At 52.4% G+C, this 27,797-nt stretch overlaps 1 protein-coding gene across 13 annotated transcripts in view; it reads left to right on the forward strand.

Annotated features, from left to right (window-relative positions):
• Positions 1-27,797, forward strand: part of LOC143933041 (eukaryotic translation initiation factor 4 gamma 3-like) — an 82,015-nt gene that overhangs the window by 38,645 nt on the left and 15,573 nt on the right. For 2 of the 13 annotated variants that reach the window (XM_077455978.1, XM_077455990.1), the window contains exons 2-11: positions 5,503-5,566; positions 9,411-9,542; positions 12,933-13,037; positions 18,723-18,755; positions 23,396-23,416; positions 23,876-24,058; positions 24,137-24,251; positions 25,690-25,799; positions 25,899-26,021; positions 27,352-27,496. In XM_077455978.1, the coding sequence (XP_077312104.1) occupies positions 5,503-5,566; positions 9,411-9,542; positions 12,933-13,037; positions 18,723-18,755; positions 23,396-23,416; positions 23,876-24,058; positions 24,137-24,251; positions 25,690-25,799; positions 25,899-26,021; positions 27,352-27,496 (1,031 nt within the window). The remainder of the gene's footprint in view (positions 1-5,502; positions 5,567-9,410; positions 9,543-12,932; positions 13,038-18,722; positions 18,756-23,395; positions 23,417-23,875; positions 24,059-24,136; positions 24,252-25,689; positions 25,800-25,898; positions 26,022-27,351; positions 27,497-27,797) is intronic. The other 11 variants (XM_077455985.1, XM_077455986.1, XM_077455979.1 and 8 more) reach the window with 11 other exon arrangements.

A 27,797-nucleotide genomic window follows, 5' to 3' on the forward strand; every position in this document is an offset into this window, starting at 1 on the left:
TTTTATTCTCGGTTCATCTTGCAGACAATATATGCAAATCTGAATGACGGCACCACCAGAAAATTTTTGTCGTCTGGAGTTTGGCGAGGCGGCCGGAGGCTTTTCCGTTTATTTTCTGCTGTTGAAGGAAGTGTGGGTGGATGGAATGTTGAATGTAAATCCTGGAGGCCAGATGCTTCCTACCTGTAGTCTGGAGGTCACCATCCCTGGAGATCTCCACATTGGATACCTGCGAGGAGTCAGAACAATTAACCCACAGACCCCACTATGGTGCCCACCACCCCCTACATACATGAGGACTGGCATGATGAAAGGATCTGTAAAACCATCCACAGCCTCTACTATGGTGCCCACCAACCCCTACATACACAAGTGCTGCCATGGTGAGAGTGAGTCTGTACAACTATCCACAGCCCCCATCCCCCCCATGACACCTACCACCCCCAACATACGTGAAGGCTGCCATCATGGAGGATCTGTACAACTATCCACAGACTCCACTATGGTGCCCACCACCCCAACATACATGAGGGCGCTGCCATGACTAGGGAGGCTGAACAACCATCCACAGCCCCCACTATGGTGCACACCACCTTCTACATACACGAGAGGACTGCCATGATGAAATGGTCTGTACAACTATCAGACTCTACTATGGTGCCCACCACCCCCTACATACATGAGGCTGCCATGATGAGAGAGGGTCTGTACAACTATCAGACTCTACTATGGTGCCCACCACCCCCTACATACATGAGGCTGCCATGATGAGAGAGGGTCTGTACAACTATTCAGACTCCACTATGGTGCCCACCACCCCCTACATACATGAGGCTGCCATGATGAGAGAGGGTCTGTACAACTATCAGACTCTACTATGGTGCCCACCACCCCCTACATACATGAGGCTGCCATGATGAGAGAGGGTCTGTACAACTATTCAGACTCCACTATGGTGCCCACCACCCCCTACATACATGAGGCTGCCATGATGAGGGAGGGTCTGTACAACTATCAGACTCCACTATGGTGCCCACCACCCCCTACATACATGAGGCTGCCATGATGAGGGAGGGTCTGTACAACTATCAGACTCCACTATGGTGCCCACCACCCCCTACATACATGAGGCTGCCATGATGAGGGAGGGTCTGTACAACTATCAGACTCCACTATGGTGCCCACCACCCCCTACATACATGAGGCTGCCATGATGAGGGAGGGTCTGTACAACTATCAGACTCCACTATGGTGCCCACCACCCCCTACATACATGAGGCTGCCATGATGAGGGAGGGTCTGTACAACTATCAGACTCTACTATGGTGCCCACCACCCCCTACATACATGAGGCTGCCATGATGAGAGAGGGTCTGTACAACTATTCAGACTCCACTATGGTGCCCACCACCCCCTACATACATGAGGCTGCCATGATGAGGGAGGGTCTGTACAACTATCAGACTCCACTATGGTGCCCACCACCCCCTACATACATGAGGCTGCCATGATGAGGGAGGGTCTGTACAACTATCAGACTCCACTATGGTGCCCACCACCCCCTACATACATGAGGCTGCCATGATGAGGGAGGGTCTGTACAACTATCAGACTCCACTATGGTGCCCACCACCCCCTACATACATGAGGCTGCCATGATGAGGGAGGGTCTGTACAACTATCAGACTCCACTATGGTGCCCACCACCCCCTACATACATGAGGCTGCCATGATGAGGGAGGGTCTGTACACTTATCCAAGTATCTACAGCCCATGAAGACCCCTTTCCCCAGCCCCCCCCCCCCCACACTACATGAGGGGGTCTTTACAACTGTCTGCAGACCGTATGGTGCCCACCACCCCCTACACACAAGGCTGCCATGAAGAGACAGCATCTGTACAACTATTAACAGACCCCCAAAGTCAGGGATGTAAGCTCCCCCTACTAATCACTAATTAGATGTGACCGGAACTCAGGGATATGGTTTGCTCTGTGCACATGTGTGTTATTTTTTATTTTCCTCCTTTGTTCCATCTCAGTGCTTTACAGCCTCTTTGCAGCCACTTCCATGTGCTCACTCGGGGCGGGTTTCCTGATGGTGACAACAGTAGGCCACATCTTTGTAGTGTGTGATGAAATGGCCATTTGTGTGTCGGGGTTGACAACCCAAGAACACAATGAGGAAAGAGGGACAGAGTGTTGTCACCTTAAAACAGGAAGTGCCTGAACAGGGATCTTCATGGCGGGATCACCTGGGATTTTTGGCAGACTGAAAATTTCTTATAAAAGGACTTTATGGGGGGTAAATCCATGGGATTTCAGTGATTGAGGTGAGATTTGGTGTAATGACCTTTGCCGGCGGGCGGTGTGGTGACCCCCCCCCCCCACACTGGTTGTGGTTGGCGGTGGATGTGTTGTGGCAGGACGAGCCGGCCGTGCGTGCGTGCATTCTGCAGTGTGCTGCATCTCCCATCATGCTCCGCTCCTCCTCCTCCTCCTCCTCCTCCTCCTCCTCCTCCTCACAGGTCCCTCTGTTCCTCTTTAGTGTATTCAGCCTGCTGAGATCAGCCAAAACCATTCTGGCTGTTGAGCTGCAGCTGGAGGAGAACGAAGTCGGCGCGTCCTTCCCGGCACGTGACTGGAATAAAAGATCATTTCTCTCTTCACCGGAAAGTGCCGCCCCCGACCCTGCCACCGGCAGACTCTGCCATTCTCTGCACCGCGCACGTTTCCTCATTCCCACCCACTGCTGTTTTTCTTTATGTATTCTAATGGTTACACCCCGACCTTTCCCTTCCCCCCCCCATATCCAGCAACAGCGCCGGTTTTCCAGCATTGTCTCTGGATCTGTCCGGGATTTCCATTATTAAAGGCCTACTCCGACTTTCTTTCTAGATTTCAGAGATCTAGTTCCGGGGGGACCCCTGTAGTGGTGGGTCCCGAGCGGCTCCCCTGTAGGGTGTGTGTGTCCCGAGCGGCTCCCCTGTAGGGTGTGTGTCCCGAGTGGCTTCCATGTAGTGGTGTGTCCCGAGTGGCTTCCCTGTAGTGGTGTGTCCCGAGCGGCCTCCCCTGTAGCGGTGGGTCCCCGAGCGGCCTCCCCTGTAGCGGTGGGTCCCCGAGCGGCCTCCCCTGTAGCGGTGGGTCCCCGAGCGGCCTCCCCTGTAGCGGTGGGTCCCCGAGCGGCCTCCCCTGTAGCGGTGGGTCCCCGAGCGGCCTCCCCTGTAGCGGTGGGTCCCCGAGCGGCCTCCCCTGTAGCGGTGGGTCCCCGAGCGGCCTCCCCTGTAGCGGTGGTTCCCCCGAGCGGCCTCCCCTGTAGCGGTGGTTCCCCCGAGCGGCCTCCCCTGTAGCGGTGGTTCCCCCGAGCGGCCTCCCCTGTAGCGGTGGTTCCCCCGAGCGGCCTCCCCTGTAGCGGTGGTTCCCCCGAGCGGCCTCCCCTGTAGCGGTGGTTCCCCCGAGCGGCCTCCCCTGTAGCGGTGGTTCCCCCGAGCGGCCTCCCCTGTAGCGGTGGTTCCCCCGAGCGGCCTCCCCTGTAGCGGTGGTTCCCCCGAGCGGCCTCCCCTGTAGCGGTGGTTCCCCCGAGCGGCCTCCCCTGTAGCGGTGGTTCCCCCGAGCGGCCTCCCCTGTAGCGGTGGGTCCCCGAGCCGCTCTCCTATACTTGAGGGGTCCCCGAGTGGCTCCCCTGTAGGGGTGGTTCCCCCGAGCGGCCTCCCCTGTAGCGGTGGTTCCCCCGAGCGGCCTCCCCTGTAGCGGTGGTTCCCCCGAGCGGCCTCCCCTGTAGCGGTGGTTCCCCCGAGCGGCCTCCCCTGTAGCGGTGGTTCCCCCGAGCGGCCTCCCCTGTAGCGGTGGTTCCCCCGAGCGGCCTCCCCTGTAGCGGTGGGTCCCCCGAGCGGCCTCCCCTGTAGCGGTGGGTCCCCGAGCCGCTCTCCTATACTTGAGGGGTCCCCGAGTGGCTCCCCTGTAGCGGTGGTTCCCCCGAGCGGCCTCCCCTGTAGCGGTGGGTCCCCCGAGCGGCCTCCCCTGTAGCGGTGGGTCCCCCGAGCGGCCTCCCGTGTAGCGGTGGGTCCCCCGAGCGGCCTCCCCTGTAGCGGTGGGTCCCCCGAGCGGCCTCCCCTGTAGCGGTGGGTCCCCCGAGCGGCCTCCCCTGTAGCGGTGGGTCCCCGAGCCGCTCTCCTATACTTGAGGGGTCCCCGAGTGGCTCCCCTGTAGCGGTGGGTCCTCGAGCGGCTTCAGAACAGCAACCTCTGTACATGGGAAGGATTTGAAGTGGATTTCAAGGCAATCGTTTTCTGGCAGACGACATTTTGCATCTTGTACTGGGAGCTGATGGTTTGCGCCTACCTACCAATATTTTGTACCAACCTACCTATGCAGGAAAATGATGTGCCTTCCTCTGCTGGGCGATGATTTGCACTTGCCAAGACTGGGAGACCATGGGTTATACCTACCTGCATTAATGTAGCTTTTCCTTTCTGCTGCCGTAATAGGCGACCTCTGCCAGTGGTTTCCAGCCTCGTCCATTGGAAGGGCTGGGCAGGCAAAGCTGGCAATGTGCTGGGCACACACACACAGTTTGGCACATGACTCTGCCATTGTTCTAACAGGATTTGCTCCTTTTTGAGGGCTTGTCCTGGGTTACGTTGCCCGCTGCCCCTGGCACCTCAGACTCGTGTGACTGGCAGCTCACTGTGCCCATTTTGAAGCTGTAAAGTGACAAAATTATATATATATTGTGTATGTATGGCAGGTCCTATGCGGGACTGTGCCTCCTTCCCTGCCAGATCCAGGCCCAGGCGGGCATGCGCACCTCCCCTGCCAGGTTGTGGGTGGGAACGCATGCCTCTCCTACCGGATCCAGTCCTGGGCGGGCAGGCGCGCCTCTCCTGCCATGTCCTGGGCGGGCAGGCGCGCCTCCCCTGCCAGGTCCTGGGCGGGCAGGCGCGCCTCCCCTGCCAAGTCACGGGCGGGAACTCGCCGCCATCCCTGCCGGATCTGGTCCTGGGCAGCTGCAGGTCTTCCCGGCCGGGTCCTGGTCGGGCGCGCGCCTCCCCTGCCAGGTCCTGGGTGGGTGGGCAGACATGCGCCACCCCTGCCGGGTCGCGGCCGAGCACACGTCATTATACCTGCCAGTATCTGGTCCTGGGCAGCCGTGGGCCTCCCCTGCCAGGTCCTGGGCGGGAGTGCGCCTCCTTCCCTGCCGGGTCACGGGCACGCGCCACCATCCCTGCCAGGATCGGGGCCTGGCCGGCCGCGCGCCTCCTCCCCTGCCGGGTCCTGGCCGGTCGCGTGCCTCCCCTGCCGGGTCCTGGCCGGTCGCGTGCCTCCCCTGCCGGGTCCTGGCCGGCCGCGCGCCTCCTCCCCTGCCGGGTCCTGGCCGGCCGCGCGCCTCCTCCCCCAGCTCTTCTTGTCCATCGTTGAGCGGCAGTTTGTCGTTCGGTAAAAGTCAGATTGTATGTCACATTTCTCACAATTCAATGAACGTTCCTTAACCACCGACATTACAGACTGTCCCGGGGAGCCTTGCCGCAGAGCCTCGATGACCGAATCTTCCCTACCGTCTACGGCACGGTGAGTACCGGAAACCACCACCCCACACACACCATATTCCCTCTCCATCTGATTTGTATTAATAAGAAGTCGATGGGGGGGGCCAATTTACAAACCCATAAAAATTGAGTGTCTCCATTTTTTTTTTTTTTTCCGTATTCTCTCTGATTGGTGGAAATGTTGGAGGCGTGTGCAGACGGCGTTGATTCTGCGTGTATAAAGTGCACAATAAACGCCGGTCAGCAAATGTTCTTCTGCTGCCGCGTTGCTGAGCTGGTTTTTTTTGTTTCGTTTTTTTGGTCGTCCTATGAAGAGAGAGTGTGGTTAGGGAGCGCCCAGTACAAACTTTCATCTCGCTTTATTAGTTAAAATAACAGACGCAGCCAATGCGTTTCAGGGGGCTGGACCCCCTTTTTCACAGCTTGGACAATGTCCGGTGGTGAAATGATGCAGAGAGTCGGGATCAAGGCTGTAGGCGACAGATCCAGCCAGACGCTCACTTGCTAACTTTGATCCCGACTCTCTATCATTTTATCCTAATTATTATCGCCAGTCATTTTCCAAACCTTGAAGAAGGGAGTCCCACCCCCTGAAACACGTTGGCTGTGTCTGTTGTTCCTGACGAGCAAAAAACATGAGAAAACAAAACTACTCACATCGGTCTGGCTGATCTGAGCGTCTGGTTAGGAGCACATAGTACAAACCTTCATCTTGCTTTAAAGCGACATGTTTCAGGGGACTGGACCCCCCCTTTTTCACAGCTTCTGCAGATATATCGGGGTGAAATGATAGAGTGAGCCAGGATCAATGCTACAGGCGACAGAGCAGAACAAGCTAGCTTTGATCCCGGCTTTCTGTATCATTTCATCCTGATTATATCACCAGTCGTTTTCTAAGCTTGATGAAGGGAGTCCCATCCCCTGAAACATGTTGGCTGTGTCTGTTGTTCCTAACAAAGCTTTTTATATGAGATGGAAGTATGTACTTGGTTATACTGACCTCACATGCAGGTTGAGCGACTGGACCGTTGTGATCAGAGGGGCAGCAGTCCAGAACCGGGTCTATTGGCTCAGAGAATGTATACGTCTTATTTAACCTCTTCTCACTTCGGTCCAGCTGATCGGGGGATGTGCTTAGCAGCAGCCAGGACAAACTTTCATCTCGCTTTAAAACTTAGTTAAAATACCAGACACAGCCAATGTGTTTCAGGGGGTGGGACTCCCTTCTTCAAGGTTTGGTAAATGACTAGTGTTTTGAGGGTGAAATGATAGAGAGAGCCGGGATCAAAGCTATAGGCAACAGAGCCAGATGGACACTCACTTTCTAGCATTGATCCGGCTCTCTCTATCATTTCATCCTGATTAAATCACCAGTCATTTTCCAGACCTTGAAGAAGGGAGTCCCGCCCCCTGAAATGCGTTGGCTGTATCTGTTCCTAACAAAAATATGAGAAAACAAAAGGACTTGCATCGGTCCAGCTGATCCTAGCGTGTTAGAAGCACGTAGTATAAAGTTTCATCTTGCTTTAAAACTTTATTTGTTAAAATAACAGACGCAGCCAATGTGTTTCAGGGGATGGACCCCCCCTTTTCACAGCTTGGACAATGTCTGGGGATATATTTTAGGGCGAAATGATAGAGCTGGGATCAAAGCTAGCTTGTCCTAAAGGCAATAGAGCCATCCAGATGTTCACTTGTTGTAGAACATGCTTTGATTCTGGCTCTCTGTATCATTTCATCCTGATTGTATCATCAGTCCTCGTCCGAGCCCTGAAGAAGGGTGTCCTTGTCCCTGAAACATGTTGGCTGTGTCTGTTTTGTTTCTAAACAAATAAAACTTTTATATGAGATGGAAGTTCATACTGGGCTGTGCTGACGTCACACCCAGATGATGCTCATTGATTGAGCAATTAGACTGTTGGGATCAGAGGGGCGCCAGTCCAGAACCGGGTCTATACCATAAACTGAGCGCTCCACTCACATTGGTCCAGCTGATCTGGGCATGTGCTTAGCAGCAGCTAGTACAGCCTTTCATCTCGCTTTAAAGCTTTATTTGTTAAAATAACAGATGCAGCCAATGTGTTTGGGGGGTGGACCCCTTTTTTTTTTTTTTCAAGGTTTGGTAAATGACTGGTGATATATCAGTGTGAAATGATAGAGCTGAGATCAAAGCTAGCAAGTGAGCGTCCATCTGGTTCTGTCACCTATAGATTTGATCCCAGCTTTATCATTTCATCCTGATTATATTCCCAGTCATTTACCAAACCTTGAGGAAAGGAGTCCCACCCCCTGAAACGCGTTGATTGTACCTGTTGTTCCTAACGAACAAAAATATGAGAAAACAAAACTACTCACATTGTTCTGGGCATTTGGTTAGGAGCAGATAGTACAAACTTTCATCTTTAAAGCTTTATTATAATAACTGACACAGACAACATGTTTCAGGGAACTGGACCCCTTTTTTCAATGCTGTGACAATGTCTGGGGATATATTTTGGGGCGAAATGATAGAGCCAGGATCAAAGCTACAGGTGACAGATCCATCTGGATGCTGCCTTCCTTGCTTTAATCCCGTTTCTCTGTATGATTTTATCCTGATTATATCACCAGTCACTTGCCAAACCTTGAAGAAGGGAGTCCCGTCCCCTGAAACGCATTGCCTGTATCTGAACTGTTGGCTTGGAAGACGTATACGTCTTATTTAACCTCTACTCTCTCTCCAGTTGATTTGAGCATGTGGTTAGGAGCAGATAGTACAAACTTTTATCTCGCTTTAAAGCTTTATTCGTTAAAATACCAGACACAGCCAACGTGTTTCAGGGGGCAGGACTCCCATTTTTTAAGGTTTGGTAAATGACTGGTGATATATATCAGTGTGAAATGATGGAGAGAGCCAGCATCCAATCTATAGGCAACAGAGCCAGACGGACACTAACTTGCTAGCTTTGATCCTGGCGTTCTGTATTATTTCATCCTGATTATATCACCAGTCATTTTCCAAACCTTGAAGAAGGGAGTCCCGCCCCCTGAAACGCGTTGGCTGTATCGTTTGCTCCTAACGAGCAAAAATATGAGAAAACAAAACTACTTCCATTGTTTCCAGCTGATCTGGGCGTTTGGTTAGGAGCAGATAGTACAAACTTTCATCTCGCTTTAAAGCTTTATTAGTTAACCGACACAGCCAACATGTTTCAGGGGGTTGGACCCCTTTTTTCAGTGCTTGGACAATCTCTGGTGATAGATCACAGTGAAATGATAGAGAGAGACGGGATCAAAGCTACAGATGACAGATCCAGCCGGATGCTCCCTTCCTTGCTATAATCCTGGCTCTCTCTATCATTTTATCCTGATATCACCAGTCGTTTGCCAAACCTTGAAGAAGGGAGTCCCGTCCCCTGAAACACGTTGGCTGTATCCGTTGTTCCTAACGAGCAAAAATATGAGAAAACAAAACTACTTGCATTGTTTTCAACTGATCTGGGCGTTTGGTTAGGAGCAGATAGTACAAACTTTCATCTCACTTTTAAAGCTTTATTAGTTAACCGACACAGCCAACGTGTTTCGGGGGACTGGACCCCTTTTTTTAATGCTTGGACAATGTCTGGTAATCAGGGTGAAATGATAGAGACGGGATAAAAGATACAGGTGACAGATCCAGCCGGATGCTCCCTTTCCCTGATATCACCAGTCATTTACCAAACCTTGAAGAAGAGAGTCCCGCCCCCGAGAGTCCCGAAACGTCATCGGTAAGTGGGGATTCCTGCAGCCAGGGGAACGTCTTTTGCCAAGCTTTATCAATAATGGTGAATGTCGTCATGTTATTGGCTGAGTCGGTCACCCACGGGTGTCGTTTGTGTTCTCTGCAGGTGGCGGCACAAGTAGCGAGGCAGCCGGGACCTCCAGCCCCCTCGCCGTATTCGGCACACGACCTGACCAAGGGGCACCCCAATCTGGCTGCTACACCTCCTGGGCATGCTTCATCCCCGGGACTGTCACAGGTAGGTCGGGGAAGGGGCGGGGACTGACGTTTTTATATAGTGTCTTGTATCGTTGTGAGAGATGTGTTGTGAGTTCAGGATCTGTGCATTGTCCTCTGCTGCTCCACGTTCCTCCAATCACAGGACTGCGCTGCACTTCCTGCTAGTAACACTCCTGTAGACGAGATTTCCCCAGCAAAGGGTTCTCACGAAATCCTGTGATTTCCCTTTATAACCGGCGCCAATGTTCAGAACTTCTTCTGCCGAGACCTTTTCCTGGAAAGGTGTGAAATGTCATTAAGGGTAATTGTGAGCCGCCATCTGTAAACAGCGTGAGAGCGCGGATTCCTGATCCCCACCCCCGCCGCTCCCGATATAGACGGATATTTATAGTCTGTGACTGCAATTCTACATAAACAGCAGAGTGCCGACTCATCCCTCCCCCACCAATCCACCGAGAGTGATGAGTCACCGCGTCCTCTGCGCCACCGCCGTCCGCACGACCTGTACCCGACCAATCAGGTGACCCCTACCGAGAGTTCATACATACAGATACCGAGAATTACACCCGACATGAGAAGTAGTACTGTGCAGAGTCCATACATACAGAATAAGAAGAGATACCGAGAATTACACCCGACATACAGGACAAGAGAAGTGGTACTGTGCAGAGTCCATACATACAGAATAAGAAGAGATACCGAGAATTACACCCGACATACAGGACAAGAGAAGTAGTACTGTGCAGAGTCCATACATACAGAATAAGAAGAGATACCGAGAATTACACCCGACATGAGAAGTAGTACTGTGCAGAGTCCATACATACAGAATAAGAAGAGATACCGAGAATTACACCCGACATACAGGACAAGAGAAGTAGTACTGTGCAGAGTCCATACATACAGAATAAGAAGAGATACCGAGAATTACACCCGACATGAGAAGTAGTACTGTGCAGAGTCCATACATACAGAATAAGAAGAGATACCGAGAATTACACCCGACATACAGGACAAGAGAAGTAGTACTGTGCAGAGTCCATACATACAGAATAAGAAGAGATACCGAGAATTACACCCGACATACAGGACAAGAGAAGTAGTACTGTGCAGAGTCCATACATACAGAATAAGAAGAGATACCGAGAATTACACCCGACATACAGGACAAGAGAAGTGGTACTGTGCAGAGTCCATACATACAGAATAAGATCAGATACCGAGAATTACACCCGACATACAGGACAAGAGAAGTGGTACTGTGCAGAGTCCATACATACAGAATAAGAACAGATACCGAGAATTACACCCGACATACAGGACAAGGGAAGTGGTACTGTGCAGAGTCCATACATACAGAATAAGAACAGATACCGAGAATTACACCCGACATACAGCACAAGAGAAGTGGTACTGTGCAGAGTCCATACATACAGAATAAGGACAGATACCGAGAATTACACCCGACATACAGGACAAGAGAAGTGGTACTGTGCAGAGTCCATACATACAGGATAAGAACAGATACCGAGAATTACACCCGACATACAGGACAAGAGAAGTAGTACTGTGCAGAGTCCATACATACAGAATAAGAACAGATACCGAGAATTACACCCGACATACAGGACAAGAGAAGTAGTACTGTGCAGAGTCCATACATACAGAATAAGAACAGATACCGAGAATTACACCCGACATACAGGACAAGAGAAGTAGTACTGTGCAGAGTCCATACATACAGAATAAGAAGAGATACCGAGAATTACACCCGACATACAGGACAAGAGAAGTAGTACTGTGCAGAGTCCATACATACAGAATAAGGACAGATACCGAGAATTACACCCGACATACAGGACAAGAGAAGTAGTACTGTGCAGAGTCCATACATACAGAATAAGAACAGATACCGAGAATTACACCCGACATACAGGACAAGAGAAGTGGTACTGTGCAGAGTCCATACATACAGAATAAGGACAGATACCGAGAATTACACCCGACATACAGGACAAGAGAAGTAGTACTGTGCAGAGTCCATACATACAGAATAAGAAGAGATACCGAGAATTACACCCGACATACAGGACAAGAGAAGTGGTACTGTGCAGAGTCCATACATACAGAATAAGAGGAGATACCGAGAATTACACCCGACATACAGGACAAGAGAAGTAGTACTGTGCAGAGTCCATACATACAGAATAAGAGGAGATACCGAGAATTACACCCGACATACAGGACAAGAGAAGTAGTACTGTGCAGAGTCCATACATACAGAATAAGAACAGATACCGAGAATTACACCCGACATACAGGACAAGAGAAGTGGTACTGTGCAGAGTCCATACATACAGAATAAGGACAGATACCGAGAATTACACCCGACATACAGGACAAGAGAAGTAGTACTGTGCAGAGTCCATACATACAGAATAAGAGGAGATACCGAGAATTACACCCGACATACAGGACAAGAGAAGTAGTACTGTGCAGAGTCCATACATACAGAATAAGAGGAGATACCGAGAATTACACCCGACATACAGGACAAGAGAAGTAGTACTGTGCAGAGTCCATACATACAGAATAAGAACAGATACTGAGAATTACACCCGACATACAGGACAAGAGAAGTGGTACTGTGCAGAGTCCATACATACAGAATAAGGACAGATACCGAGAATTACACCCGACATACAGGACAAGAGAAGTGGTACTGTGCAGAGTCCATACATACAGAATAAGGACAGATACCGAGAATTACACCCGACATACAGGACAAGAGAAGTAGTACTGTGCAGAGTCCATACATACAGAATAAGAAGAGATACCGAGAATTACACCCGACATACAGGACAAGAGAAGTGGTACTGTGCAGAGTCCATACATACAGAATAAGAGGAGATACCGAGAATTACACCCGACATACAGGACAAGAGAAGTAGTACTGTGCAGAGTCCATACATACAGAATAAGAACAGATACCGAGAATTACACCCGACATACAGGACAAGAGAAGTGGTACTGTGCAGAGTCCATACATACAGAATAAGGACAGATACCGAGAATTACACCCGACATACAGGACAAGAGAAGTAGTACTGTGCAGAGTCCATACATACAGAATAAGAGGAGATACCGAGAATTACACCCGACATACAGGACAAGAGAAGTAGTACTGTGCAGAGTCCATACATACAGAATAAGAACAGATACTGAGAATTACACCCGACATACAGGACAAGAGAAGTAGTACTGTGCAGAGTCCATACATACAGAATAAATTTACATCCAGTCTTTTGTGGGGTGGGGGTTGGGATTTTCACTGATTATTGATTTATTATTGATTGATTATTGACATCTGATCACTTCTCTAATCTTCCTCCTGACTTTTAACATAAAGTTTTTTCTTCAGGCCTCTTATGCCACAGGACAGAATGCCACGGCCACTCTGGTGTACCAGCAGCCACCACAGACAATGACGACCCAGCAACAGAATCGCTCTCCGGTAAGTGGGCGCACGCCCGCCTTGTGTTGTAGAGGGCTGATGGGGGCGGGGTCACGGGGTGACACATGTAGAGGGGGCGGGGTCATGGGGCGACACATGTAGAGACCAGTCTCTAGAATCCACTTCCAGCTTTGTGTTGTCATGTGACTTCATCAGTAGATTTTATTGGGCGATGTTATGTAATGGCTCTCTCTGATGGGGGAGGGGGCTTTGGAGATTCCATATTCTTCATATTGGGGATTATACTGCGGTCACTCGGCTTCACTCTGATACTCTCATCATATTGGTCAGGGCTTGGATGTTTGGTAATGTTACCCCTTCTGGAGTGCAGTTGCCCCCCCTCTATAGATGCCACATAGAGGAGTTGTTGTCTCTGAGGGGATAGTACTTGGATCAGTCACCTTTTCCTGAGAATGGAAAGTGGGAGAGAGGGCCACAGGACTGATGGGGGTCCAGTAGGAGGGCCACAGGACTGATGGGGGTCCAGTAGGAGGGCCACAGGACTGATGGAGGTCTGATGGGGGTCCAGTAGGAGGGGGAACAGGACTGATGGGGGTCCAGTAGGGGGGCCACAGAACTGATGAGGGTCCAGTAGGAGGGCCGCAGGACTGAAGGGGGTCCAGTAGGAGGGTCGCAGGACTGAAGGGGGTCCAGTAGGAGGGTCGCAGGACTGATGGGGGTCCGGTAGGAGGGTCATAGGACTGATGGGGGTCCAGTAGGAGGGTCGCAGGACTGATATGGGGGGGTCTGGTAGGAGGGCCACATGGCTGATGGGAGGGGGGGGGGGTGTCCGGTAGAAGGGTTGCAGGGCTGATGGGGGTCCAGTAAGAGTGTCGCAGTATTGATGGGGGGGGCTCCAGTAGGGGGGCCGCAGGACTGATGGGGGTCCAGTAGGAGGGTTGCAGGACTGATTGGGGGGGGGTCCTGTAAGAGGGCTGCATGGCTGATGGGGGGGGTCGGGCAGAAGGGTTGCAGGACTGATGGGGGTCCAGTAGGAGGGTCGCAGGACTGATGGGAGTCCAGTAAGAGGGTCATAGGACTGATGGGGGGGGGGGGTCCAGTCGGAAGGCCGCAGGGCTGATGGAGTGGGGGGTCCAGTAGGAGGGCCGCATGGCTGATGGGGGGGGGGGGGGGGTCCAGTAGGAGGGCCGCAGAACTGATGGGGGTCCAGTAGGAGGGCCGCAGGACTGATGGGGATCCAGTAGGAGGGCCGCAGGACTGATGGGGATCCAGTAGGAGGGCCGCAGGACTGATTGGGGTCCAGTAGGAGGGCCGCAGGACTGATTGGGGTCCAGTAGGAGGGCCGCAGGACTGATTGGGGTCCAGTAGGAGGGCCCCAGAACTGATTGGGGTCCAGTAGGAGGGCCGCAGGACTGATTGGGGTCCAGTAGGAGGGCCGCAGGACTGATTGGGGTCCAGTAGGAGGGCCGCAGGACTGATGGGGGGGGGGGGGGGGGGGTCCAGTAGATTTTTATTAACAGAATAAATCCAATGCATTTCAGGGAACTCATTTATTCATTGTCTTGAACACTAAAAACGTATTGGACTTCCCTGGTGCTTTCATCTATTTTTATATTTCAGACTGTTTTGGGGACCCCTGTGTATATAGTGCAGCCCCCGCAGTTTTCACTTGAAGCCCTTTCTCTTATTTCAATCCTTTGGTCCAACGCTCTACTTGGCCCTCACCCTGTATAGGATCCTTATTCATAGTATAGTCCAATCACTACTCAGGTTTATCTATAACTAGGGAGTAGTGACCAGTCACAGATCTGAGCCGTTCACAACGAGAATATGAAAAATAAAATTGTAAGCGAAGATTACCATCGGTGAAAGCCGCCTGCAAACCCAGAGGGAATGGCAGCTGAAGTCACTTTCAATCGTCACTCTTCCTGTAAAACTCAAAGCAACCGTGGCACATCAAACTTAAATTCTCGATGAAGGATCACCCTGTACAGAAGAAGAAAACTTCCCTTTCCCGTCTACAACACCGAATGGGACCCCTGAGGTCTGCTGGGGAACCAACACTTCGAGAGTGGAAGAGGCAACCGCAATGTGTTTGTGGCCCTTTTCTTCTACCCCAAGAGCACACCTGAAGATCTTCACACCAGTTCTCTGCCTTCTACTCCTCAGAGGTGTCCTAGTCTGGCACCTGGGTGATCTGTCCTCTGACCTCTCTGACCTCCGACTCCAATGTGTTGACCACACTGCACACCTTGGAGGACTTCGGATGAATCCTAACACCAAGAAGTCATCTATCATCACATCACTTGGTCCTTCTCCGGAATACTTTTTTAGGCCAAGGTCTTCCTACTCCAGGAGAAGTTGACAAAACATACTAGTGGTTCCTCCAAATGACCCCTACATTATTACATAGGAGCAATATGGAGGTCCGCTAGAGGAATCGATGATTGATTGAGGATGGGCAGAATGGTAAAGTCCAATGGGCGTGTTTGGGAGGTTGGAAGGGGTGGGGATAAACCTTGCCCTGCTTATCTGTTTGTGGTCCTCACACCAGCTTTTGGTCGCCTTCTCCAGAGTTGTCCCAGTCATTTGCCACCTGGAGGATCTTTTGCTGCAAGAACAGACCTCTCTGACCTCTGACTACACTGCGTACATTGGAGGACCTCAGATGGATCCTGAACATCAAGAAGTCCTCTCTGATTTCATCACATCACTTGGACCTTCTCTGGAAAACTTTTTTAGGCCAAGGTCTAAATTTATGAAATTACAAGTGGTTCCTCCCACTGTCCCCTTCATCATTACCCAGGAGCAATGTGGGGGTCAGCAGGATGAAATGGTGATGGCTTAGAGAGGCTGCCCAGAATAGTAAAGGTCCAATAGAGATGTTTGGGAGGTTGGAGGGGGTGGAGATGAATCTTGCTCTGCTTATCAGTCTGTGGCCCTGCTCTTCGAACCCCCCAAAGAGTGTTCATGAAGGTTCTCCAAAGATGTCCTAGTCACCCGCAACCTCGTTGCTCTGTTGCTGTGAGAACAGACCTTTCTCATCTCGGACTCCAATGTGTTGAACACACTGCTCACTTTGGAGGACAAATCTGCAATAGTACCAAACCTACACCCCCAAATCTGCAGACAATGCTAAACCTACACCCCCAAATCTGCAGACCATGCTAAACCTACACCCCCAAATCTGCAGACAATGCTAAACCTACACCCCCAAATCTGCAGACCATGCTAAACCTACACCCCCAAATCTGCAGACCATGCTAAACCTACACCCCCAAATCTGCAGACAATGCTAAACCTACACCCCCAAATCTGCAGACCATGCTAAACCTACACCCCCAAATCTGCAGACAATGCTAAACCTACACCCCCAAATCTGCAGACCATGCTAAACCTATACCCCCAAATCTCCAGTTACTAACCTTATGCCCCCAAATATGCAATAGTACCAAACCTACACCCCCAAATCTGCAGAAAATACCAATCCTACATCCCGAATCTTCAAATATTATCAAACCTACACATCCAAATCTACAATAATGCCAAACCTACACCCCCAAATCTGCAGACAATGCCAAATCTATGCCTGCAAATCTTACCAAACCTACACCCCGAATCTTCAAATATTACTGAACTTGTACCCCCAAATCTACAATAGTACCGAACCCGCACCCCCAAATCTGCAAAGTTCACAAAATATAAATGTATCATACTAGATAGGAGTAATCCTGAATACAATTGGGATGTATTGCGCTGTATGTCCGGAGGGCCAGGTGGAAGGGATTACACACCTTGTCATTGATCCCTTCACCTGCCTTCTGATGACATTATCCCAGACTGAGTCCATCCTCCAGCCAGAGCTCCACTCCCACATCAGAATTCTAGTCTGGAGCGGCAGACGTGTTCAGAAATTGGGGTCCAGATAAAACTCTGAGAAGGAAGTGTCACCAGCACACCAGGATCTCCAAAATTGGGTCCAAAATTTTAATCACATAGTATCAAATAAATAGAAGGGACGTTGCATGCCTGATGAAGGGGTCCTGCGTGGCTCCGAAGCGTCACTTCTATCTATTTTTTTGATACTATGTGATTACAATTTTGGACCCAGTTTTGGAGATCCTGGTGTGCTGGTGACACTTCCTTCTCATGATTGCGGTCGGTTCCAGCCGTGGGTTATTTCAGCACCCAATTTAAGATGCAGCCGTTTGTGCAGGAACGTGCGCGTTGGGAGTATTGCATTGGAGGTTCAGATAAAATTCTGGGGGCACTTTCAGGTTTAATCAGGTGATTCAAATTGCAGCAACCCATCGCAACCCACCCAAAATCATCTTCCTGAGGTGTTCATGGCTAGGAAGAGCCTCTTCAAGGGGGACAAAGGACTATACATGGCCTGGGTGTGGGGAAGGGCATGGGCAGGGGTATGGCCTAGGTAAGGATAAGCTAAGACACTAGTGGGAGGGGCGTGTACTGGGTATGAGTAAGGTAAGCCACTAGTGGGAGGGGCACGTTCTAAATAAGGGTAAGCTAAGACACTAGTGGGAGTGGTGTGTACTGCATAAGGGTAAGCTAAGACATGAGTGAGAGGGGCGTGCTCTTGGTAAGGTAAGACACTAGTGGGAGGGGCATGTTCTGGGTAAGGTAAGACACTAGTGGGAGGGGCATGTTCTGGGTAAGGTAAGACACTAGTGGGAGGGGCATGTTCTGGGTAAGGTAAGACACTAGTTGGAGGGGCGTGTTGTGGTTAAGGTAAGACACTAGTGGGAGGGGCATGTTCTGGGTAAGGGTAAGCTAAGACATGAGTGGGGGGGGGTGCATGCTCTGGGTAAGGTAAGACACTAGTGGGAGGGGCGTGTTGTGGGTAAGGTAAGACACTAGTGGGAGGGGTGTGTTGTGGGTAAGGTAAGACACTAGTGGGAGGGGTGTGTTGTGGGTAAGGTAAGACACTAGTGGGAGGGGCGTGTTGTGGGTAAGGTAAGACACTAGTGGGAGGGGCGTGTTGTGGGTAAGGTAAGACACTAGTGGGAGGGGCGTGTTGTGGGTAAGACACTAGTGGGAGGGGCGTGTTGTGGGTAAGGTAAGACACTAGTGGGAGGGGCGTGTTGTGGGTAAGGTAAGACACTAGTGGGAGGGGCGTGTTGTGGGTAAGGTAAGACACTAGTGGGAGGGGCGTGTTGTGGGTAAGGTAAGACACTAGTGGGAGGGGCGTGTTGTGGGTAAGATAAGACACTAGTGGGAGGGGCGTGTACTGGGTAAGGGTAAGTTAAGAGATTAGTGGGAGGGGCCGTGTACAGGGTAAGGTAAGACACTAGTGGGAGGGGCATGTTCTGGGTAAGGTTAAGGTAAGACACTAGTGGGAGGGGCATGTTCTGGGTAAGGTTAAGGTAAGACACTAGTGGGAGGGGCATGTTCTGGGTAAGCTAAGACTTGAGTGGGAGGGGCATTATAATCTGCCCTCCTACCCCGGTGTCCAGGACTGAAGATGTCCTAGCAGCAGAATCCATGTCCATATAAAGGAGAGGACTGAACGCTGTGTCGGAGTTCTCCTTTATGCTGGAAGGGTGATCATTTTTTCACTCCTGATCCCAGTAAGCTGAAGCCGGATTGGTTGCTGCACTTCCAGATGTGTGCTGCCCCCCTCCCCCACCTGTGTCTTGTCTGCTGGCTGTGTGCGAGCTCCGTGTCACCTCTCCTTTGTGATTGTCTTCTCGCTCCTCTCTATAGTTTGCAGCTGGACCGCGGCCGACTCATCACCAGGTACGGTAAACCGCCACCATCCCCCCGCCCTCCCCGTGTCTGCCACCGCTCACCCGCCCTCCTTTCACCCACTAACACTGTATGTGTCGGGAGCCAATGAGAATGGCCGGGGCCGTCCACCGCTTCATGTCAGGTTATTGGGATATTTATCAAAATTCATCAATAATCAATACATTCTGAAGAAATTAACTTCAATGTTCTAAATGGGAACTGTAGCGAGATGATGGAGTGCTCTCTCCTTGGCTCCCGTCTTTTGATGCATTCACTTACATAGGATTGGGGGGTAATTGGTGCAGAGTCTGCCCCCTAATGGCAGAGGGCACACTGACATGTCTCATGATTTGTGGGGAATGTTTCGCTTTCAGCCAAATGTAATAATTATAAATGTTTACACCTTGATCAGCGCCAGGATCGCCCCCCCCCCCCCCTCCAGACTGCGCCATGGCCAAGAGTTCCCTTCTTATAGGGTCTATGGGGTAAATCACCCACCACACATCTACATTATGTAGATGAAATAGAGAGAAGTCCTATGAGGGTTTCCACTGCAGAGGACATTATAGACCTACCCCCCCCCCCCCCCCCAATCAGGTGGCATTCCTGACCCCCCAGTGGATTGGTTGTATTGTTAGGAGCGTGGCCCCTGCGGGGGGGGGGGGTTTGATAGGGTTTCCCGTATTCAGTCCATTGCTGACACACATGGTATGTGCCGGCTGCTGCGTACTTTGTAAATCTCTACTGGGGGGGGGGGGGGGGGGTCCATAACACCAGAAGAGCCGGAATTGGGCCTCACCATTAATCATAATGCTAAGCAGCGACCCCCAGAGACGGTCGGTCATGGCCTCCGATGCAGCCTTGTCATGTGACCAGTGTTTTCCCCACAATTACACCCGTTAGATATTGAAGGAACCTTTGTGTGCGCTCTGCCCCCCAGTGGTGGTTTGCTGCATCTGCACTGGTTGTAGTTCTAGGTTCAGATTGCATAGAGAAGATGGCGTTGATTGCGGCTGTTTCCCCTATGCAACATTCATGTACGAGGCCCTCCTTGCAATGTCTGTGGTAGGAGGAGGGACCTGGCAAATCCAAACCAGTGTCCCTGAGATGTATATAAATGTAATGGGCTCCTTCTCTGCCAACGGCTGGCTAACCAAAACCTGTCCCACCTACATTACAGAGGAGATTAAAATTGCCTCTTTCTTCTTCTCCTGCCATGAGGTAGAAGTGATCCCCTATATTGGGTGTACAATACAGGCTGACTAGACCTTTAATATACTGTATAGATAATATCCTAGATCAGCCAGGTATGAGACTGCCCCCTTCTCAGATGTCCCCTTGTCAGGTGCCCCCTTGTCAGGCTGAGGTGCCCCCTTGTTAGATGTTCCTTTGTCAGGTGCCCCCTTGTCAGACTGAGGTGCCCCCTTGTTAGATGTTCCTTTGTCAGGTGCCCCCTTGTCAGGCTGAGGTGCCCCCTTGTCAGATGTTCCTTTGTTAGGTGCCCCCTTGTCAGGCTGAGGTGCCCCCTTGTCAGATGTTCCTTTGTTGGGTGCCCCCTTGTCAGATGTTCCTTTGTCAGATGTCCCTGTGTCAGGCTGAGGTGCCCCCTTGTTAGATGTTCCTTTTGTCAGGTGCCCCCTTGTCAGGCTGAGGTGCCCCCTTATCAGATGTCCCTGTGTCAGGCTGAGGTGCCCCCTTATCAGATGTCCCCGTGTCAGGCTGAGGTGCCCCCTTATCAGATGTCCCCGTGTCAGGCTGAGGTGCCCCCTTGTCAGATGTCCCCGTGTCAGGCTGAGGTGCCCCTTGTCAGATGTCCCCTTGTCAGGCTGAGGTGCCCCTTGTTGGGTGCCCCCTTGTCAGATGTTCCTTTGTCAGGTGCCCCCTTATCAGATGTCCCCGTGTCAGGCTGAGGTGCCCCCTTGTTAGATGTTCCTTTGTCAGGTGCCCCCTTGTCAGGCTGAGGTGCCCCCTTATCAGATGTCCCTGTGTCAGGCTGAGGTACCCCCTTATCAGATGTCCCTGTGTCAGGCTGAGGTACCCCCTTATCAGATGTCCCTGTGTCAGGCTGAGGTGCCCCCTTATCAGATGTCCCCGTGTCAGGCTGAGGTGCCCCCTTATCAGATGTCCCCGTGTCAGGCTGAGGTGCCCCCTTATCAGATGTCCCCGTGTCAGGCTGAGGTGCCCCCTTATCAGATGTCCCCGTGTCAGGCTGAGGTGCCCCCTTATCAGATGTCCCCGTGTCAGGCTGAGGTGCCCCCTTGTCAGATGTCCCCATGTCAGGCTGAGGTGCCCCCTTGTTAGATGTTCCTTTGTCAGGTGCCCCCTTGTTAGATGTCCCCTTGTCAGGCTGAGGTGCCCCTTGTCAGATGTCCCCTTGTCAGGCTGAGGTGCCCCTTGTCAGATGTCCCCTTGTCAGGCTGAGGTGCCCCTTGTTGGGTGCCCCCTTGTCAGATGTTCCTTTGTCAGGTGCCCCCTTATCAGATGTCCCTGTGTCAGGCTGAGGTGCCCCCTTGTTAGATGTTCCTTTGTCAGGTGCCCCCTTGTCAGGCTGAGGTGCCCCCTTATCAGATGTCCCCGTGTCAGGCTGAGGTGCCCCCTTATCAGATGTCCCCGTGTCAGGCTGAGGTGCCCCCTTGTCAGATGTTCCTCGTGTCAGGCTGAGGTTCCCCCTTGTCAGATGTCCCCGTGTCAGGCTGAGGTGCCCCCTTGTCAGATGTCCCCGTGTCAGGCTGAGGTGCCCCCTTGTCAGATGTCCCCGTGTCAGGCTGAGGTGCCCCCTTGTCAGATGTTCCTCGTGTCAGGCTGAGGTTCCCCCTTGTCAGATGTTCCTCGTGTCAGGCTGAGGTGCCCCCTTGTCAGATGTCCCCGTGTCAGGCTGAGGTGCCCCCTTGTCAGATGTCCCCGTGTCAGGCTGAGGTGCCCCCTTGTCAGATGTCCCCGTGTCAGGCTGAGGTGCCCCCTTGTCAGATGTTCCTTTGTCAGGTGCCCCCTTGTTAGATGTCCCCGTGTCAGGCTGAGGTGCCCCCTTGTCAGATGTTCCTCGTGTCAGGCTGAGGTTCCCCCTTGTTAGATGTTCCTCGTGTCAGGCTGAGGTGCCCCCTTGTCAGATGTCCCCGTGTCAGGCTGAGGTGCCCCCTTGTCAGATGTTCCTTTGTCAGGTGCCCCCTTGTTAGATGTCCCCTTGTCAGGTGCCCCCTTGTTAGATGTCCCCTTGTCAGGTGCCCCCTTGTTAGATGTCCCCTTGTCAGGCTGAGGTGCCCCTTGTCAGATGTCCCCTTGTCAGGCTGAGGTGCCCCTTGTCAGATGTCCCCTTGTCAGGCTGAGGTGCCCCTTGTCAGATGTCCCCTTGTCAGGCTGAGGTGCCCCTTGTCAGATGTCCCCTTGTCAGGCTGAGGTGCCCCCTTGTCAGATGTCCCCGTGTCAGGCTGAGGTGCCCCCTTATCAGATGTCCCCGTGTCAGGCTGAGGTGCCCCCTTGTCAGATGTTCCTTTGTCAGGTGCCCCCTTGTTAGATGTCCCCTTGTCAGGTGCCCCCTTGTCAGATGTCCCCTTGTCAGGCTGAGGTGCCCCTTGTCAGGCTGAGGTGCCCCTTGTCAGATGTCCCCTTGTCAGGCTGAGGTGCCCCTTGTCAGATGTCCCCTTGTCAGGCTGAGGTGCCCCTTGTCAGATGTCCCCTTGTCAGGCTGAGGTGCCCCTTGTCAGATGTCCCCTTGTCAGGCTGAGGTGCCCCTTGTCAGATGTCCCCGTGTCAGGCTGAGGTGCCCCCTTATCAGATGTCCCCGTGTCAGGCTGAGGTGCCCCCTTGTCAGATGTTCCTTTGTCAGGTGCCCCCTTGTTAGATGTCCCCTTGTCAGGTGCCCCCTTGTCAGATGTCCCCTTGTCAGGCTGAGGTGCCCCTTGTCAGGCTGAGGTGCCCCTTGTCAGATGTCCCCTTGTCAGGCTGAGGTGCCCCTTGTCAGATGTCCCCTTGTCAGGCTGAGGTGCCCCTTGTCAGATGTCCCCTTGTCAGGCTGAGGTGCCCCTTGTCAGATGTCCCCTTGTCAGGCTGAGGTGCCCCTTGTCAGATGTCCCCGTGTCAGGCTGAGGTGCCCCCTTATCAGATGTCCCCGTGTCAGGCTGAGGTGCCCCCTTGTCAGATGTTCCTTTGTCAGGTGCCCCCTTGTTAGATGTCCCCTTGTCAGGTGCCCCCTTGTCAGATGTCCCCTTGTCAGGCTGAGGTGCCCCTTGTCAGGCTGAGGTGCCCCTTGTCAGATGTCCCCTTGTCAGGCTGAGGTGCCCCTTGTCAGATGTCCCCTTGTCAGGCTGAGGTGCCCCTTGTCAGATGTCCCCTTGTCAGGCTGAGGTGCCCCTTGTCAGATGTCCCCTTGTCAGGCTGAGGTGCCCCCTTATTAGATGTTCCTTTGTCAGGTGTCCCCGTGTCAGGCTGAGGTGCCCCCTTGTCAGAGGTCCCCGTGTCAGGCTGAGGTGCCCCTTGTCAGGCTCCTCCTTGTCAGGCTGAAGTGCCCCCTTGTCAGGCTGAGGCGCCCCCTTGTCAGGCTGAGGCACCCCCTTGTCAGGCTGAGGCGGGAGGAATTGTATGTGTGTGTTCTTTTTCTGATTGCTGTGTAACTTCCCATTCACTCTCCCTTATCTCTGCTGTCCTCAATCAAGGGAGGATTCCGACCCATCCAGGTAAGACTATTCTGCATTTCCTCTATAAATGGACTGGAAGCAGGCCTATCAAATGGGCAGTAACCCATAGTAGCAATCTGATTTGCTCTTTTGTTGGCTTAAAGCAGTCAGATTGGGAGAAGGTGATTGCCCATTGGTAGTGGTGGGTTACATTTCACATTGCTCATTCACTAGTTCTTGGGGGGGGGGGGGGGGGGTTGGGGGGCTTTGAACCTGTACAGAGTTCAGTGGTGTGACCAGCCAATCGCAGCTCTTAATTGGCCTTCTACCTCCCTACCCAGAGGAGTTCTGATTGGTTACCCATTTTTAGGATACAATAGTCCTGTTTCGGTCCTATTTGCTCTCTTCTTGTCCTGGGTATACCTTCAGTCTGTCAGTTACATGAGGAATAGTTTGTGCCCATGCCGCCACCACGGCTGGTGAATTTCATCCGTTTCTGTGCGTTCTTCTCTTCTGCAGTTTTTCCAAAGGCCGCAGATCCAGCCACCGCGTGCCACCATACAGAATAGTAACCCCTCCATCCGAACAGGTGCGCAGACACCCACCGCCGTCTATCAAACCAACCAGCACATCATGATGGTCAACCATGCCATCCCGATGCCATATGCAATGACGCAGGGTCCTCAGTACTGTATACCACAGGTACCAGCACCGTTCACTGGGCCGGGCTCCACCTCCCACCGCTTCACTTCTTACTCTTTTCTCCTTTTTATCTTTCAGTATCGACACAGCGCCCCCCCTTATGTAGGACCTCCACAGCAGTATCAAGTGCAGCCTCCGGGCCCCAATCCTTTCTACCCCGGCCCTGGACCTGGAGACTTCCCCTCCCCATACGGTATATAAACACAAGAGTTTTCCTCCTCCTTTGCCCACTTGTGTGAAATAGAAGATCCTTGTTTCCACATGGCGAATGTTTGTGTGCGGGTTGTGCCAATGCCTGGGTTTTGATGTTTATATATGCTCAGAGTCCATATTCTAAGATAAAAATCTTTAACTGAACGCTGTAAGTTAATGTTTGGTCTTCCATAGTATAAGTAATACAAGATAAAGTCCTCAATCGTGGAAACAGGCCAACACACTTCAGGAGACACCGATTCCCTCTTCAGGAGACGGGGGAGAGGAGACATGGGTTCCCCCCTTCAGGAGACATGGGTTCCCCCCTTCAGGAGACATGGGTTCCCCCCTTCAGGAGACATTGGGGAGGAGGCAGTCCCCTCCCCCTTTAGAAGGCAGTCCCCTCCCCCTTTAGAAGGCAGTCCCCTCCCCCTTTAGGAGGCAGTCAGTCTCCTCCCCCTCCCCCTTTAGGAGGCAGTCTCCTCCCCCTTTAGGAGGCAGTCTCCTCCCCCTCCCCCTTTAGGAGGCAGTCTCCTCCCCCTCCCCCTTTAGGAGGCAGTCTCCTCCCCCTCCCCCTTTAGGAGGCAGTCTCCTCCCCCTCCCCCTTTAGGAGGCAGTCTCCTCCCCCTCCCCCTTTAGGAGGCAGTCCCCTCTCCCTCCCCCTTTAGGAGGCAGTCCCCTCTCCCTCCCCCTTTAGGAGGCAGTCCCCTCTCCCTCCCCCTTTAGGAGGCAGTCCCCTCTCCCTCCCCCTTTAGGAGGCAGTCCCCTCTCTCCCTCCCCCTTTAGGAGGCAGTCCCCTCTCCCTTCCCCTTTAGGAGGCAGTCTTCTCCCCCTTTAGGAGGCAGTCTTCTCCCCCTTTAGGAGGCAGTCCCCTCTCCCCCTCCCCCTTTAGGAGGCAGTCCCCTCTCCCTCCCCCTTTAGGAGGCAGTCCCCTCTCCCTCCCCCTTTAGGAGGCAGTCCCCTCTCCCCCTCCCCCTTTAGGAGGCAGTCTTCTCCCCCTTTAGGAGGCAGTCTTCTCCCCCTTTAGGAGGCAGTCTTCTCCCCCTTTAGGAGGCAGTCCCCTCTCCCCCTCCCCCTTTAGGAGGCAGTCTTCTCCCCCTTTAGGAGGCAGTCCCCTCTCCCTCCCCCCTTTTAGAAGGCAGTCCCCTCTCCCTCCCTCCTTTTTAGAAGGCAGTCCCCTCTCCCTCCCCCCTTTTAGGAGGCAGTCCGCCCCCCCTCCCCCTCCCCGTCTTCAGGAGGCACAGGTCTCTCACTTTAGGAGTTGTTTTCCCCCCTTCAGGAGACATGGGAGAGGACACATGGGTTCCCTTCTTTAGGACAGTCTTGAGTTCAGTGCTGTATTTACCATTATATGGTCTTGATTTCAGTGCAATATACACCATTATCAGTCTTGATGCTATATACTGGGACCGACCTGACGAATAAATCTTATGTTGTAGGGACCCCCTTTTACTCCAGTCAGCCGGTGTACCAGTCAGCGCCTATCCCCATAGTGCCTCCACAGCAGCCACAACAGCCACCACCTCCCGCCAAGAGAGAGAAGAAGACGGTGAGTGATCCACCTCCCTCGCCCATAGCGCTGCCGTGTGACGGACATTTATTCAGAAGCACCGCGCGCTCACATGGTCATTTCTCACATCTGTTCCAGATTCGAATCAGAGACCCGAACCAGGGTGGCAGAGACATCACAGAGGAAATCATGTCAGGAGGGGGCAGCAGGAACCCGACTCCCCCCATCCTCCGGCCCAGCTCTACGCCAACTCCTCCTCAGGTAAGGGAGAGGAGAGGAGGCAGCAGGTCCATACAGGCGGCATGGGAGGGGTGGGTATGGCGATGGACTGCACTTCTCTGAATGGAGACATACGTGCCATTATCTGGTGGGGCTGGGGCTAGGTGTAGGGGGCTTGGAGAAGTAAAAGGTCCTTCTGTACACTGAAATCATTCACAGTCTGCTACAAATCCAGTGTGTGTGGTAAACTCTGTAGATGTTGAGCTCCGTTCCAGTGCGTTTATTATCTGTGTCCCATTTCAAAAGACACAAATAAGCCTATTAATAGCAGATAAAGGCCCTGTGAGTATAAGGGAGTGTTCAGTATTTATCAATGGGTTCTGGAGTGGGGAGTGAGTGTGAGCTCCTGTGTCCAGCATAAATCAGGATATACTATGTGATGATGTGTGTGGATTTGTTTCTGATTGTAATGTGTCTTTCTTTTCCTCCTTCTGCCTCTTATTTGTCTTTCTTTTTTTTCTTTTTTTCACCTTAAAATTTACTTAAATTGGATCCTTTTTTTATTTGTAATTCTGCTTCTTTTTTGCTCAAATTTCCCGTCTGCCTTTCACAACATGCTTGTCTCACTACCTTCCTGAAACCCTCTCCTTGTAACCTTGACCCTGTCCTTGTCTCCTTGTACCCTTGACCTGGTCTCCACCCTCTCCTTGTACCCTTGACCTGGTCTCCACCCTCTCCTTGTACCCTTGACCTGGTCTCCACCCTCTCCTTGTACCCTTGACCTGGTCTCCACCCTCTCCTTGTACCCTTGACCTGGTCTCCACCCTCTCCTTGTACCCTTGACCTGGTCTCCACCCTCTCCTTGTACCCTTGACCTGGTCTCCACACTCTCCTTGTACCCTTGACCTGGTCTCCACCCTCTCCTTGTACCCTTGACCTGGTCTCTACCCTCTCCTTGTACCCTTGACCTGGTCTCCACCCTCTCCTTGTACCCTTGACCTGGTCTCCACCCTCTCCTTGTACCCTTGACCTGGTCTCCACCCTCTCCTTGTACCCTTGACCTGGGCTCCACCCTCTCCTTGTACCCTTGACCTGGGCTCCATCCTCTCCATGTACCCTTGACCTGGGCTCCACCCTCTCCTTGTACCCTTGACCTGGGCTCCACCCTCTCCTTGTACCCTTGACCTGGGCTCCACCCTCTCCTTGTCTCCTTGTGCCCCTGACCCTATCTCTCCCTCACTTTCCTCCCCTCCTACCCTGAACCCCATCTGTCCCTCCCTTGTCTCTTGACCTCCTCCTTGTTTTGTAATATTTCTGTTGTGCTCTTCGTGCCTTTTGTTGCTTTTTTTTTTTTTTTACACCTTTCTGTTAGTTTTTCTGTTCCCGCGCTCATTATCACCCTCTTTTGTACTTCAAATCCCAGCAGCTTCCTAGCCAGGTTCCTGAGCACAGCCCAGTGGTGTATGGGACTGTGGAGAGCCCTCATCTCACTGCTGCCATCAGGGACCCCAAAATAGGTAGGTACCGCTCGTCTTTCCACAGTGGTCTGCAAAGAGAGAAGCACAGATGGATGTGAGAACCGATTCCAGCATTGTTTGCCATAATTGGATGCCAAGGGGTTCAATTCAACTATTGGGAACACTGGAATGTTGGATATCCCTATCGGTAGGGAAGGGAATCCCCCATTCCACCCCCCCGTACTGTTTTCAGTGGGCTCCACAATCAAGCAGGACTCCTCCGAGCCCCTGCGAGAGGTCGCTGATCCTCACTTAGTTGGGCGGGGGTGTAGGCACTCTTCCTGTGAATATCTGGGTGTCA

The sequence above is a fragment of the Lithobates pipiens genome, unplaced genomic scaffold, assembly GCF_037356315.1.
Source record: "Lithobates pipiens isolate NorthernLeopardFrog02 unplaced genomic scaffold, aLitPip1_a1.2 Scaffold_27, whole genome shotgun sequence".
NCBI lineage: Eukaryota > Metazoa > Chordata > Amphibia > Anura > Ranidae > Lithobates > Lithobates pipiens.